The sequence below is a fragment of the Diaphorina citri genome, unplaced genomic scaffold, assembly GCF_000475195.1.
Source record: "Diaphorina citri unplaced genomic scaffold, Diaci psyllid genome assembly version 1.1 scaffold1491, whole genome shotgun sequence".
NCBI classification, from domain to species: domain Eukaryota; kingdom Metazoa; phylum Arthropoda; class Insecta; order Hemiptera; family Psyllidae; genus Diaphorina; species Diaphorina citri.
The window spans coordinates 10286-26847 of NW_007378917.1; the positions used below are offsets into that span (position 1 = coordinate 10286).

General features: G+C 39.3%; 1 protein-coding gene across 1 annotated transcript; it reads right to left on the bottom strand.

Annotated features, from left to right (window-relative positions):
- Window positions 1-664: 664 nt before the first annotated feature.
- LOC103516113 lies at window positions 665-14767 on the bottom strand (the record flags this gene model as incomplete). The annotated part of the gene is made up of 6 exons (XM_026828609.1): window positions 14315-14767; window positions 4198-4322; window positions 2787-3331; window positions 1711-1921; window positions 1302-1459; window positions 665-867 (listed from the first exon to the last, which is right to left on the bottom strand). Coding segments are annotated over exons 1-6 (1305 nt in total), but the record flags the coding sequence as incomplete, so codon positions are not given.
- Between the last annotated feature and the right edge of the window lie 1795 nt (window positions 14768-16562).

Below are 16562 nucleotides of genomic sequence, written 5' to 3' on the forward strand. Positions count from 1 at the left end.
AAAGGAAGCGAATTTTCTCTAACACTCTAGAAAGAACATTCTATTAAGAAAAAGTGTAGGTATTTTCCTTTCGGGAAACCGTTTCCGATATTCCGCCATCTTAGATTTCTCTAGTAGGTACAGGTAATATTTCAGTTTCCAAAAGTGAAATACACCTAATCTAGGGTAAAAGGAGTTCGCCACTAACTGAACTGTCAACTTTACATGATAAAGTTAGTTCAGTTATCATTATCAACTTATCATAAACCTACTACCCAAGACATTTGTGTCCACAGTTCACACTTGAAGTCGAACCCGGGACCTTCCACACGGTGAGCAAAACGCGTTACCACTGGCCCACTTCGGAGGCTGAGTGGTTAACAGCACTGACCCTCAAGCGGAGTTGCTGGGTTCGAATCCTGGCCGGGACGGACATTTTCTAACCTTTCCGATCCTGGAAAGGCATAGATGTAAAAGAATGTGCCTTGAAGTAATGTGAAATGGACTTGGAGGCGATGGTGGGATTCGAACCCGGGACCTTCTGCATGGCAAGCAAGCGCGTTACCACTGGACCAACCGTGACCAACTTAAAAGTAAAGTAAATTTGTTAGTTAAATCTTGGGATCAGCCGGACCTTTGGAGGCCCGTAGGGGCTTTTTTTAAGTTCTACAGTTCATTTAGTTACCTGTGTGCTAAGTGGCAGAGCGTTGATACCAATGAGTAGGCCGAGACTGTTGGATACCACTAGCAGTACTGTGATCACAGTTAGTACCAGTAGTAATATCATAGCTGCAGGATAGACTAGATTTCTCTGGAGAGGGGATGACTGTCGTTGGGTGTCTAGAATGTGCTTCTTGCGTCGAACTTGAGTTAACTTCTCACCAAGACCTGAGGGGAGATAATAATACATAATAAGGAAGATATTTAGTACATTTTTCTCTATCGAGTAGTATTTTTATTAAAAAAAAAGGACGGGTGTTTTACCGCGCCGTTTTTATTCCGTAGCAATGGTTGCATGCCCATCCCGTGGTATGCCTCTCATCAGATGGAAGAGAAGAGACATAATACTTGTCATTTAGGTGCTGGGTCAACACAAGAACACCAGAAAGTAACCCGTTGAAATATTTGCAATCGAAAAACGAGTAAATTTTTTTCGTACTTAAACAACTCTAAAATAATACCTAATAATTGAAATCTTTGTTTCCAACTTTCCAGACCAGATTTCGAAAACAATTCCCTTAAATCACACATCATCTGGTTACCATTGCAGTTTTGTACCTCCCACAAATCAACCCGCTACCAGGGTTCGAACCCACACTCACCGGACTGTAGGGCCCCGTTCACCAGATGTAACAACTCCGACTCGTCATTTATTTCATCCGAATTTTTGAGTACCATCATGGGAGGTGGTTGCAGATAAGACTTGCCTGTAGCCTTGGCACGAGTCAATCTGAGAATTAGAAACAAAATTATTTTTAATCTGGAACTCTTTCATTAGAACGGAACATAAAAATTGAATTTTCGACATTTTACAGTTATTTTTTCAGAGTTTTTACCTCAGATTTGTATTTTTCCCAACTTTTTACATAGGAATCGACCATTCATTTATAATTATTACCCATTTGCAACTGCTCCATTCTTTTTATAAAAAAAATGTTTCACCGCCGTTTTTTATTTCGTAGCAATGAAACAACTGCTACATTAGAGTTCTATGCCAATAGATAAGTGAGCTGTTGCACTGCTTGTTTCATGTCTCCATTGGAGTTTTTGACCAATAGATTGGTGAAGTGTTGCACTGTTTCATTTGTCTTTACTATCATGACTAGAAGATCTATGAACACGTTGTGGGGCAGAGTAGTGAGGTGTTGCACTGTTTCATTTATCTTCATTGGAGTTTTGGCCAATAGATTAATGAGGTGTTGCACTGTGTCATTTGTCTCCACTGGAGTTTTTGACCAATACATGAGTGAGGTGTTTCACCGTATTCGTTGGAGTTTTTGACCAATTGGTTAGGTGTTGCACTGTTTCATTTATCTTCATTGGAGTTTTGGCCAATAGATTAATGAGGTGTTGCACTGTTTCATTTGTCTCCACTGGAGTTTTTGACCAATACCGGAGTGAGGTGTTTCACCATATTCGTTGGAGTTTTTGACCAATTGGTTAGGTGTTCCACTGTTTCATTTTTTTCCACTGGAGTTTTTGACCAATACATGAGTGAGGTGTTTCACCGTATTCGTTGGAGTTTTTGGCCAATTGGTTAGGTGTTGCACTGTTTCATTTGTCTTTACTATCATGACAATGGACGCCCATTGCAATGGGGAGTGTGGGATTGATGTCCGGATACCAGGACATCCAGACCCACTAAAACCCATAATACAGTTCAAAAATGAAATAAGTAAAATATTATGATATTAGAGAAAGTACTTACTCTGTAATAAAGTACCTACTTGAAATACAAAGAAGTACAATTACTCTAAAAATCTAAACGTAAACCATGCACCCTAGTTAGCTAGGGGGGGTTTACTGCCTTGTAAGCGCTAAGCCGCGGGTTTGATTCCGCCCGGGGCGGATTTAATCCTGAACGGATAATGTTCGTTCACGAAACGCCTGGCTTTCTCCTATCCTGTCTTCCTTCTTTCTTCGATTACGGGACGATAAGACCTCAGCAGTTACAGTTCCCTCTATCAAACCTCATGAAAAAAAGCCTCATAAGCGCTAGATCGCGAGTTTGATTCCCGCCCGGGGCGGATTTTATTTAAGATTACTTGAGTGTAAGCTGAGCTTACTTGAGTGTAAGCTGGGCTTACTTGAGTGTAAGCGGGGCTTACTTGAGTGTAAGCTGGGCTTACTTGAGTGTAAGCTAGGCTTACTTGAGTGTAAGCTAGGCTTACTTGGGTGTAAGCTGGGCTTACTTGAGTGTAAGCTGGGCTGACTTGAGTGTAAGCTGGGCTTACTTGAGTGTAAGCTGGGCTGACTGGAGTGTAAGCTGGGCTTACTGGAATGTAAGCTGGGCTTACTTGAGTGTAAGCTGGGCTTACTTGAGTGTAAGCTGGGCTTACTTGAGTGTAAGCTGGGCTTACTTGAGTGTAAGCTGGGCTTACTGGAGCTTACCTTACGACAGTAGAGCCCCTCGGACTCGGTGAACAGGTAGGAGAAGGGGAGTAGAATAAACATGGAGACGTTGGAGAAGAGAAACACATTGTTCCAGAGGCCCTGGACCAGGGAGTGGTTTAGCCACTGGATGTAGAAGCTGTGCGGGTAGAGGTTGAGAACCTCGTTGGAGGCGATGGAGAAAGGCAGAAGGAGGGCTGCCCCCAGCGAGACCGATAGAGAGACGGAACAGAGGCATACACTGTGGGGGTGGGGAGAAGAGAGAATAAATAGAATCAGTCATGGGTACAAAAAGCAATCCATTTGCATTACGCATCAACTGTATTTGTATAAAATACACCAACCACCAACCTAGACACTAAGTTCCACGAATCTAACTGTATAGAGATGTTGTTGTTGGGATCTTTTTTCCGATTCAGTAATCTTGGAAGGTAGCGCGAGTTGGATTCCCGTCCGGGGCGGATTTCATGCTAAACAGACAAAGGTCGTTCTCGGAACGGCTAGTTTTCTCTTATCCTATTTTTCTTCCTCGCTTTTGGGGTGATAAGATCTTGGCCGTTACAGTTTTCTCTTTCAAACCTACTGAAAAAAAAAGTTCGTTTCCTCATCTATTGTGCAATCTGAATGTTTGGCTGAAAGACGTTAAACAGGGAGTATACCTTTCTAAAGAAATAGCAAAGGTTGAGTGCGAAGGGCATCCACTCGTAAAATTTGTAGCCAAAACCAAATGTCAGCCCAAAGCAATCGCCCTATTTACGGCTGATTGAGCGTCTGACGAAAAACTCCGACCCCGTCTGTACACGGGAAAAGGCGAAGAAGAGGAAGTAACTCGAGTTACTAATCACTAATTAGTATATTTTCAGTAGTTTCGTGTGTAGATGGGCTATTTTGCTTTGTTTCATTGGTTTCCTCATTTCATTGGTCAGCAAGCATCTTCTTCTGCATGGAAAAAAAAGTTCGTTTCCTCACCTATTGAATATTTCATTTTAATAGTTTAGTAACTCGAGTTACTAATCACTAATTAGTATATTTTCAGTAGTTTCGTGTGTAGATGGGCTGTTTTGCTTTGTTTTATTGGTTTCCTCATTTCATTAGTCCTATCATTACCTGACCGTGTAAACAGTGGCTTCATCTTCATCTGTGGACAGATAATCCTCGAGATCCTTTCTCTTGAATTTCTCAATGAGAATGTAGCTGAGTACATTAAGCAGGAGAAACACTAGCAGGAATATCTGAAAACAAAGAGCCAAATCGAAATGAGTCAACTTCAAGTTTAGGCGGAAGAACTTTATCCTAAACAGATTAACGTTCGTTCTCGGAACGACTGTATTTCTCCTATCCTGTCTTCCTTTGATTTCGGGACGATGAGACCTCAACAGTTAGTGTTCCCCCTATCAAACCTAAAAAATCTGGTGTGAACATCACACGACTTTCCTTATCCTATTGAATGGTGCTTATTTGGGTGTTCTGTTGTAACATTCACAATATCTCTAATCGTTTAGTCAGTATAGCTGAAAACCGCCAAAAAGCGGTCAAAATACCGCTAACCGCAGCACCTATCTTAACCAAACGTTTTGTTTTGCTTCCTTGTCACATTTGTGACCTACATACCAAATTTCAAGTCTAGCTTATACCGTTCCCGAGATATTGTTAAATTACAATTTTCCTTATCCTATTGAATGGTGCTTATTTGGGTGTTCTGTTGTAACATTTACAATATCTCTAACCGTTTAGTCAGTATAGCTGAAAATCGCCAAAAAGCGGTCGAAACCAGCCAAAAAGCGGTCAAAATACCGCCAACCGCAGCACTTATTTTAACTAAACGTTCTGGGTTGCATCCTTGTCACTTTTGTGAACTAGGCTCCGGTAATGTGGTTTACTTGGTAACCTAAAACCCAATACACTCACTTGCATAAAATTTGAGATATATTGATTTTGGAACATTTTTTCAATACCTAACAACAATTTTGCTATTGAAAATAAAGTCAACTAGACAACCTAAGACGGTATTTGGCCAGTCTAGGTAGTTAGCTTGGAGGCTTGCACGTCTGCCTTGTAAGCGCTACGTAGCTACGTTGTAAGAGCTATCTGTTTAACAGGAAAAATCGTTGAGTTAAAATTTAGTACTCATTCCCTTCGATCAATAGAAGCACGTCAAATGCCTACACAAATAATAAGCACAAAACAGTAACATATGTACAAATAAATGAGTACATAAATGTAAACAATAATGCTTGCACTAACATAATAATTATGTGGGTATATACATAGTAGTCATGTTTTGTTTTATGTATTTTCCCCATTGTAATACCTCTTCTATTTACATTGTAAGAAGTACATTGCATTGTAATTTATGTATTACATAGTACCTATTCACATGCCAGGAAAATGGTCTTTTACATTTGTTTATCACGTGACAAACTTCAGTCAGTACCTACTGTTTTTTTTTTCCTCAATGTTGACAATGCTATGCAGTTGACATTGCATGACAAGTGTTACCTTGGTATCATCTGTTACATTATTTACCCCATATTGTAACACCTGTATTCATGTCTGCTCCGGTAATGTGGTTTACTTGGTAACCTAAAACCCAATACACTCACTTGCATAAAATTTGAGATATATTGATTTTGGAACATTTTTTTCAATACCTAACAACAATTTTGCTATTGAAAATAAAGTCAACTAGACTAGACAACCTAAGACGGTATTTTGCCAGCCTTAAAATAGTTAGCTCGTAAGTTTGCACGTCTGCCTTGTAAGCGCTACGTTGTAAGAGCTATCTGTTCAGGCGGAAGAACTTTATCCTAAACAGATTAACGTTCGTTCTCGGAACGACTGTATTTCTCCTATCCTGTCTTCCTTTGATTTCGAGACGATGAGACCTCAACAGTTAGTGTTCTCCCTATCAAACCTAAAAAAAAAGTGTCATAGCTACCTCTCCAAGCTACCCATAAATTGTCAGAGGGATGGAACTGCAACCAGTCCCAAATATTCTGCACTCCAATGTAGCTCCTATACCTACATACGTCAGAAATGTATTGCTCTCCTAACTTCTGGCAGCGTCTATGGTTATTACTGACGTAGGTAGATATATTGAGGTAGGTATAGGAAGGGGTAGGTAGGTAGGTAAGTGAGAACGCATTCATACATCCTAATTACCTACCTAATGCGAAACATGGATTGAATTACGACAGGTTTAGAGCACGGACGAATTTGATAAACTGGTGAACGCTTTATGAAAGAAGGGCATTAAAAAATAAAATGGTTGAGGGAACTGTAAAGGATGGTCGAAAAGTGAAAAGGAAGACAGGCTTGGAGAAAGCCAGCCGTTCCGAGAACGAACCTTATTTGTTCATGACAAAGTTCACTTCAGACGGAATCGAACCCGCGACCTAGCGCTTACACGCGCCACCCTCCAAGATAACTAGGCTGGGTAATTTGCTTAAAACTCGAATTTCGTATTCCGGACCTTCTCTAATTAAACCCTTCGTTCATGACAAATAATAAATTACCTTTTCACGAAACATGAATCATGATCGTGTCAAAAATACGATATGGCACGAACACAATCGATAACACCCGAGCAAGATGGTATTAGACGGCAAAAATTTGTTCGTGACTGTATTTTAATTAATCACCTTGTAGGTAGGTGTAGGTACCTCGTCAACAAATAATAAATTACCTTTTCACGAAACATGAATCATGATCGTGTCAAAAATACGATATGGCACGAACACAATCGATAACACCCGAGCAAAATGGTATTAGACGGCAAAAATTTGTTCGTGACTGTATTTTAATTAATCACCTTGTAGGTAGGTAGGTACTTCGTCAACACTCAGCCTGACAAAGAGTGACACCTCAACAGGTGTTGGACAACGCTTGCTTGCCATTCAGACGGTTCCACACACACAAGGACCAATGGCTGAAACTTTGGATTTAGGCTCTAGGGACCTCAAAACGTGTTTTGGCACTAAAATCTGACCATCGAACTAGCTACCTCTCCAAGCTATCCACAAATTGTCAGAGAGGGATGGAAATGCAACCAGTCCCAAATATTCTGCACTCCAATGTAGCTCCTTTACCTACATACGTCAGAAATGTATTGCTCTCCTAACTTCTGGCAGCGTCTGTGGTTATTACTGACGTAGGTAGATATTGAGGTATAGGAAGGGGTAGGTAAGTGAGAACGCATTCATACATCCTAATTACCTACCTAATGCGAAACATGGATAGAATTACGACAGGTTTAGAGCACGGACGAATTTGATAAACTGGTGAACGCTTTATGAAAGAAGGGCATTAAAAAAAAAAAATGATTGAGGGAACTGTAAAGGATGGTCGAAAAGTGAGAAGGAAGACAGGCTTGGAGAAAGCCAGCCGTTCCGAGAACGAACCTTATTTGTTCATGACAAAGTTCACTTCAGACGGAATCGAACCCGCGACCTAGCGCTTACACGCGCTAGGTTGCGCTTACACGCGCTACCCTCCAACTAACTAGGCTGAGTAATTTGCTCAAAACTCGAATTTCGTATTCTGGACCTTCTCTAATTAAACCCTTCGTTCATGACAAATAATAAATTACCTTTTCACGAAACATGAATCATGATCGTGTCAAAATTACGATATGGCACGAACACAATCGATAACACCCGAGCAAAATTGTATTAGACGGCAAAAATTTGTTCGTGACTGTAATTTAATTAATCACCTTGTAGGTAGGTAGGTACCTCGTCAACACTCAGACTGACAAAGAGTGACACCTCAACAGGTGTTGGACAACGCTTGCTTGCCATTCAGACGGTCCCGGGGTTCGATTCCCCACGATCAACCGAAAAGTTTGTACTCGTATTTTCGATTGACCATAATATTGAAAAAAAAAAAAAAAAAAAAGATGATGAGTATTTTACGAATATTTTCCTCTTCTTCCTTTCTTCTTTGAAACCTCCATGGTCAAGTGAGTATCACAGTAAGCTCGTACGCCGCGCCAGAGGTCCCAGGTTCAATGCCCGGCAAAGGCGAAGTTCTTTCAGCTCTCGGAAGTCGGAATTTGGGAGTGCACTCAGCGACTCCACCTCACGAGGACAACTGAGGGACTTCTTTCGATTTTAAAGGAAAAATTTTTCATTAATTCGTTTTCCTTTAGTTTGTCATAAGGTTCTTTTTATTTCACCATAACTCTCTAATGGTTTTGTCCGATTTCGATTAAAGTTGACAAAAAAGTGTGCAACACATACGGGGAATTTTATCAGTCCAAATTTTGGTCCCGACCTGACAGACGCCAATGGGGCCCTTTCTCTACAGTTCAATGAACCACTACAGATATTTCCGGAATAAAATCATCGCATCATCATCATCATCATCATCGGAATGCAGAACGTTGCCTAGACCACAGTAAGGTGATCAAGGTCTCAGACTCTGAGGTACTTAATGACTATAAATACCATTAACAGGTTGGGTACCTCCAGACAACCAGTGGGTACCTATAATAGAGGTGCAGAGGTGAGATTCAAGATAGACGTATTAGGTTAGAGTGGCGACTTAGAGGAAACTGTAGGAGGTCTTATCGTTTCAAAATCGAAGAGAGGAGGACGGGATCGTCCCGAAAAAGAAGAGAGAAAGACAGGACAGGAAAGGAAAAAGCCAGCCGTTTTGTGAACGAATCTTTTCCGTTTAAAAGCAGTGGCGTAGCGTGGTCTATATTCAAGTGTAGGGCCTTGTAGGGCTCATGCACAGGTCTACCAAGTCCCATCACAGTACATGCCATTAATATTTATGGGCATTCGAGTGAACTTTTGAGTTGTATGGCCGCCATACATACACGCTACGCCATTGTTTAAAAGTAAGTTCGAATGCTTACTAATTGAGTTTCCTTTTTCACGGAGGAATTGCTGCGGACCGATTGCCAAGATTTTGATCGGCCTTTCTCATTTAGCGATAATACTGTCACAAATTTCTCAGATTTGAGAGACAAGCAAAGCTCATTTCTAAGGGGAATTTAGTCTGGAGGTAAAAAAAAAGACTACTGAGGATTGGCAACATTAGGATACGCCTCTAGAACTCAGTATCAGCAGGAACTGTGTAGGTGCTATTGTTTATAAAGGAACTTATTCGGGATACGCCACTAGTTACCACTAGAACTCAGTATCAGCAGGAACTGTGTAGGTGCTATTGTTTATAAAGGAACTTATTCAAGATACGCCACTAGTTGCCACTAGAACTCGGTACCGGCAGGAACTATGTCCGGAATGCGACTCCGTTAGTTCAGAATTATAACCTCATCCAATTCATAAGCTATAAGCTCATCTGATTCAAATATCCTATAGCAGGAATAATACACTAATAGACTACCTATAGCTATAGAGGAAGTAATATATATTAAGTCCTACTGGCCTTATGAGAGACAGGGGAAGACCAAGAATGAGATATATGGACAAAGTGAAACAGGATTTGAAAGAGAAGAAGTTGGAAGTGAGCCACGCCCAAAACCGAGGTGCATGGAAGAGGTTGATTCAAAACGTCGACCCCACTTGAGTGGGAAAAGACGCAGTAAAAGAAGAAGAAGAAGAAGAAGAAGAAGAAGAAGACTGGCCTTATGCCTGATCTAGAATAATTCTATCAGATCAGATCCCTGATTGAACGAAGCGACTTTGAAGTTTTAGCTCGACAATTTTGCGTTTAATATTTTCACCTTTTTACTTTCCTTACCTACATATCCTATAGGAAGAAAAAGTCCCATGGTGTAGTGGTCACTGCACTCGCCTTGCACGCGGGAGACCCGGGTTCGATTCCCGGCGGGGTCAAGAAATTTGTATCAAGCAAATGATTGACTCCGTGACTGGATGTTGCGGGGCCCACTCAGCCTCGTGAGGAAAATGAGTAGCTATGACATATAAATGCGCATAGCGACCGGTGCCAGCATGGTAGGTAAACATTGGATGTTAGGATTATTGAGATATTGGGAAAAATCCTACAATGCTGCAGTGAGCACCAAAAGTTGTGATATAATAACACAAAGAAACAGCATTTACATTAAGGAGCGCGGCAGCGCTCCGCCCCGCCAAGTCAAGAAAGTTTGACCGTTCTTACTATAGAAAGAAAAGTAAGTGGCGCAGTCTTACAAGGCGGACGCGCTACCCTCAAATCTAACTAAGCTGAAGACCAGATTAAGTAGGTATAATGACTCGTAGGTAGATCTACAAGATAGGTAGAAGGGGTAAGTACTCAAGTCTGTTAAAAGACTGACTCACTTGAGAATCACAAGTTCTTGAACCCGCGGAGAAATTGACACGAGAAGTAAAAGTTCCAAGACGGTAATATCCAACTTTGGTACATTACATAAGTTCTTGAACCCGCGGAGAAATTGACACGAGAAGTAAAAGTTCCAAGACGGTAATATCCAACTTTGGTACATTATAGTACCTAGTACCTATACCTAACTTAGTAACATCCAACTTTGAACATAACTACATACGAGTATCCAGCTACATAGGTAGGTACATACATCAAATTTAATACCTGCCTATAAAATATATCCACTGAGGCAATATCGATTGCATATAGAAACGTTCACACCGTATTGATCGTCAAAAGAGAAACGTTGCTGCACGTAAAATTAATATGTGATGCAACGCATGCAATATGGTAAGAGATTGTGATGAGATAATGTGGAGAAATGTCGAATGAAAAGAACGTGGAAATAAATTCAAATGATATGAATTGAGATGACATTAGTTTTAAAACAAACTTGACAATACTGTCAAAAAACAACAACCGTTTAAAAATGGTTGTTCTAAAATAAATTATCACATATGTAGATACATGTGTAGAGAGAGGGTAGGTAGGTAGGTACCTACGCATGTTTTGAATATATCCACTGAGGCAATATCGATTGCATATAGAAACGTTCACACCGTATTGATTGTCAAAAGAGAAACGTTGCTGCACGTAAAATTAATATGTGATGCAACGCATGCAATATGGTAAGAGATTATGATGAGATCATGTGGAGAAATCTCGAATGATGGGTAGGTATATAGCCAGGTACGTAGGTACTATGGGTTTTTATTCAGCGAACGAACCGAGTTCCAACTTCCAACTCGACATTTTTACAGCCCCAGAAAGCCAGCCATCCCGAACCTTGTCTGTTTTGGATAAAGTCCGCCTCGGGCGGGATGAGTGACCTAGCGCTTAAAAAGGAGGCGCGCAGCCTTCTAAGGTACATACCTAATTAGTCTGCTATCTATAAGACGATTTTAGGTTTTTCTCAGTTTTTGTCTCTTTGCTTAGAGAGAGCAATCTCTCTCTCTAAGCAAAGAGAGTTAATATAACCACTGAGGCAATATCGATTGCATATAGAAACGTTCACACCGTATTGATTGTCAAAAGAGAAACGTTGCTGCACGTAAAATGTAAAATTAATAGGTATGTGATGCAACGCATGCAATCTGGTAAGAGATCATGATGAGATAATGTGGAGAAATGTCGAATGATGGGTAGGTATATAGCCAGGTACGTAGGTACTGTGGGTTTTTATTGAGCGAACGAACCGAATTCCAACTTTCAACTCGACATTTTTACAGCCCCAGAAAGCCAGCCATCCCGAACCTTGTCTGTTTTGGATAAAGTCCGCCTCGGGCGGGATGAGTGACCTAGCGCTTAAAAAGGAGGCGCGCAGCCTTCTAAGGTACATACCTAATTAGTCTGCTATCTATAAGACGATTTTAGGTTTTTCTCAGTTTTTGTCTCTTTGCTTAGAGAGAGAGATTGGCTCAGAAAGTTGAGAGTTGAGAGGGAGAATGGAAGAATATTGGGATGGATGAGAACGAGAGAAATGGTGGGAGTAGATTCAACAGAGATTTCGATGTTGGAACCGATTTTTTCATTAGATTTTGGGATCGAGTTCAGCCTTCTAAGGTACATACCTAATTAGTCTGCTATCTATAAGACGATTTTAGGTTTTTCTCAGTTTTTGTCTCTTTGCTTAGAGAGAGAGATTGGCTCAGAAAGTTGAGAGTTGAGAGGGAGAATGGAAGAATATTGGGATGGATGAGAACGAGAGAAATGGTGGGAGTAGATTCAACAGAGATTTCGATGTCGGATCCGATTTTTTCATTAGATTTTGGGATCGAGTTCCACAATTCACTAAACGAATAGTTCTTAACTTAGGTAGGTAGGTAGGTACTTCCCCTACGATGTCGGATCCGATTTTTTCATTAGATTTTGGGATCGAGTTCCACAATTCACTAAACGAATAGTTCTTAACTTAGGTAGGTAGGTACTTCCCCTTCCTATAATATTTCGTATCGTTTGGCGAACAGTTTAACTTATTAGGTCAGGGAAACATTACAACATTACAAAACAGATTCCAACCAATTGACGTAGGCACATTTACGCATTTTATCGGTCTTCAAAACATGCGTAGGTACCTACCTACCTACCCTCTCTCTACACATGTATCTACATATGTGATAATTTATTTTAGAACAACCATTTTTAAACGGTTGTTGTTTTTTGACAGTATTGTCAAGTTTGTTTTAAAACTAATGTCATCTCAATTCATATCATTTGAATTTATTTCCACGTTCTTTGTAACACAGAAAGTAAAAATAGAATCTCTCTTTCCAAAAGTGTGGGCTAAATTCTAATTTAGAAATTCTGATTTTGACCAGGGAAGGGGAAAACTATCTAGCAGCCTCTGAGGGAAGAGGAATGTGTGAGGGGACAGATATGTTGCTTCTCCCTGAATGAAGGGTACCCACAAACCCCTGTCACTCTGTACAGGTAACATGATAACACACTGAATAGGTATGAAATTAGGGTTTTCTGGCTCTCTTTTAGGTTCTGTGGCTGAAGATGTTTTTATTTTTCAACATTTTGATGGTAGTACAAACTTATGGTCCCCATGCTAATGGAGAAAGAACAAGCCAATGAAGCAATGAAAATAGGAGGTGTGGGAAGTATGCGAGAAGAAACAGAGTAATTAAGAAACATTTTCACTTCTCTCGTGTTAATCTATGTGTTTGGCACCTTGACAAACAAATTCATTACCATGGAGAAATTAATTCCAATTCTCGATGGTTCATGTTCAATAACAAGGCACTGACCTAACTCTTCACGAATCAATTGTAAGCAGCCAAATCTATTTATAAAGCTCTCGTCTCCACTGATTCACAACAAGGGAGATAAGATTTGATAAAATTGATTAACATAGACAAAGACTAACAAGTAAGATAAGGAAAACAACAGACACAAAGAGAGTAGACAAAAAATATGTTTAGGAAACAATTTTAAACCTTGGGAGAAAAATAAAATTAATGGAAACAAGTGTTTTATTTTTCAACATTTTGATGGTAGTACAAACTTATGGTGCCCATGCTAATGGAGAAAGAACAAGCCAATGAAGCAATGAAAATAGGAGGTGTGGGAAGTGTGCGAGAAGAAACAGAGTAATTAAGAAACATTTTCACTTCTCTCATGTTAATCTATGTGTTTGGCACCTTGACAAACAAATTCATTACCACGGAGAAATTAATTCCAATTCTCGATGGTTCATGTTCAATAACAAGGCACTGACCTAACTCTTCACAAATCAATTGTAAGCAGCCAAATCTATTTATAAAGCTCTCGTCTCCATTGATGCACAAGAAGGGAGATAAGATTTGATAAAATTGATTAACATAGACAAAGACTAACATGTAAGATAAGGAAAACAACAGACACAAAGAGAGTAAACAAAAAATATGTTTAGGAAACAATGTTAAACCTTGGGAGAAAAATAAAATTAATGGAAACAAATGGGTGGACCAGTTAATGTGAATATTAAGTAGGTAGGTATACTTCATTACATTAATTAATAATAAAATAAATCCTTCTAATTGAATAGGTAAGTAGGTACCTAGGTACCTACTTATGTGATTAATTAAATTTGCAAGACCTTAGCTCTAGAGTTTCTTTATATAAGTAAAAGATGGATTATTACTTCTATGTATAAAGAAAGTAATCAATAAATATTTTATTATTATGTCTAAACTATGTACCTAAACACTATGTGAAATACAAAAGTCATGACAGTGAAAAAGAAAGCTCCCTAACCCTATAATAACACTGGTCAGTGCTCATTTGTAGCACCTCCTTTTTGTAGCAGTTTCTCACTGTCGTGGATTCTGAACTAGTACTTACCCAAAATATAGAGGGCCACAACTTTTATGAAAATACTTACAACTTTTTCTCGCACAGTATTGTTGAAGATTTGTTCTCTCAGATCAGCATCATCAACATCCATCGTCAGTACCTAGTAAAATAATTGGATACAGGGACAGCTCATGTGAAGGTTAAAAACAAAGGGTATCTCCGCTTTTTGTTGTTTAGAAATTTTAAATTGGAATAGAACAGTGAAGTCAAGATCATTTTGAAATGAAATATTAATTCCTTCTACAATCAAATGGGTCTGAACATGGTAGTGGTAGACCTATCTGTGAATCAGGCAGTTAGAAAGTAGCATTATTTCTGGAAAAAATTATTGAATTCAAACAAGTTGTCCTCTAGCCTTTATTGGAAACATCCATTGAATCCACTCAGTTGTAAGTCTTGCTTTCTATTTTTTATTTACTTAAGGTAAGAAAATTAAATTATTTTTTTACTTAGAAAATGACACAAACACACAACACCTCCCGCAAAGACGCAAAATTTCAAACTAAAAAAAAAAATGTTTTCATGACCTCAGATTTGGATTTTTCCCAACTTTTTACATAGGAATCGACCATTTATTCATAATTTTTACCCATTTGCAACTCCTCCATTCACTAAACGAATAGTTCTTAACTTAGGTAGGTGCTTCCCCTTTAATATTTCGTATCATTTGGCGAACAGTTTAACTTATTAGGTCAGGGAAACATTACAACATTACAAAACAGATTCCAACCAATTGACGTAGGCACATTTACGCATTTTATCGGTCTTTAAAACATGCGTAGGTACCTACCTACCCTCTCTCTACCCATGTACCTACATATGTGATAATTTATTTTAGAACAACCATTTTTAAACTGTTGTTGTTTTTTGACAGTATTGTCAAGTTTGTTTTAAAACTAATGTCATCTCAATTCATATCATTTGAATTTATTTCCACGTTCTTTGTAACACAGAAAGTAAAAATAGAATCTCTCTTTCCAAAAGTGTGGGCTAAATTCTCATTTAGAAATTCTGGTTTTGACCAGGGAAGGGGAAAAACTATCTAGCAGCCTCTGAGGGAAGAGGAATGTGTGAGGGGACAGATATGTTGCTTCTCCCTGAATCAAGGGTACCCGCAAACCCCCAACTTATTCGGGATACGCCACTAGTTACCACTAGAACTCAGTATCAGCAGGAACTGTGTAGGTGCTATTGTTTATAAAGGAACTTATTCAAGATACGCCACTAGTTGCCACTAGAACTCAGTACCGGCAGGAACTGTGTAGGTGCTATTGTTTATAAAGGAACTTATTCAATATGAAACTGAGTCTTGTAGTATTCCCGCTGTTCATCCGTCATAGACCAGATGCTGTTCAGATCTTCCGTGTCATTATCACTCGAGTGGCGGTCAGAGGATTCTTCTTCTGTTCCCAGCAGCTGCCTTTGCTCCTCGCACACTGGGATGTCAAATAAAACTGAGAATTAGTATTTGGTAGGTAGTTGTTCAGTATCTGTAAAATTCACTTGGAAAAGGGTTTTATGGAGCCCCTAAGGCTCAATATTAGCCTTGGGATTGAAGAAGTACAAAGTCAGATAATTCTAGTTTTAATCACACATTACAGCCAGATAGGCAGTCTAGTTGGCTTGGAAGGTAGCATGCTTGACTTGTAAATGCTAGATCTTGGGTTCAATTCCCATTATGACACAAGAAATCTGACATATCTCTAACACTTTGTCATAGACTCATAGAGTATGTTTAGGTACACCTTTAGGCAAAGTTGGACCTTGCCACCTTACAACTTACATCTGGATGAATGCCTGTTCTATTCTATACCTAAGCCTCAAGGAGACACTTTATCAAAGTGTGCTACTTACCTAAACCCTGCCAGTAGTTCTTCTCGTGAACACTATTAGTTGGTGTGGGTGACTCGCTGGCTGTACTCGATGCTGTGGGTGAGGCAGTAGATGATATGCCTCCGTTAGAACGGATTGAATCTAACCTCATGGTTTTGGTGTCACTGTCAGTGCTGTCACAATATTCCTAGGGGAGAAAATGATAGAAAACAGTGTAACAGGATTGCTAGTACCCACCACCTACTTAACTTTTTTTATATCTATTGCAAAATCAGATCTGTTTCTACTTTTTCTTTTTTTTTATTATTATTATTTTTTTTTTTTTTTAATAAGTATTAGGTACACATTTTTTGTTTCATTATAAGATCACAAAAATTATTGGATATTTTTCTTTCCCATTTTTTTTTTTTTTTTTTTTTTTTTTTTTTTTTAATTGGATAACA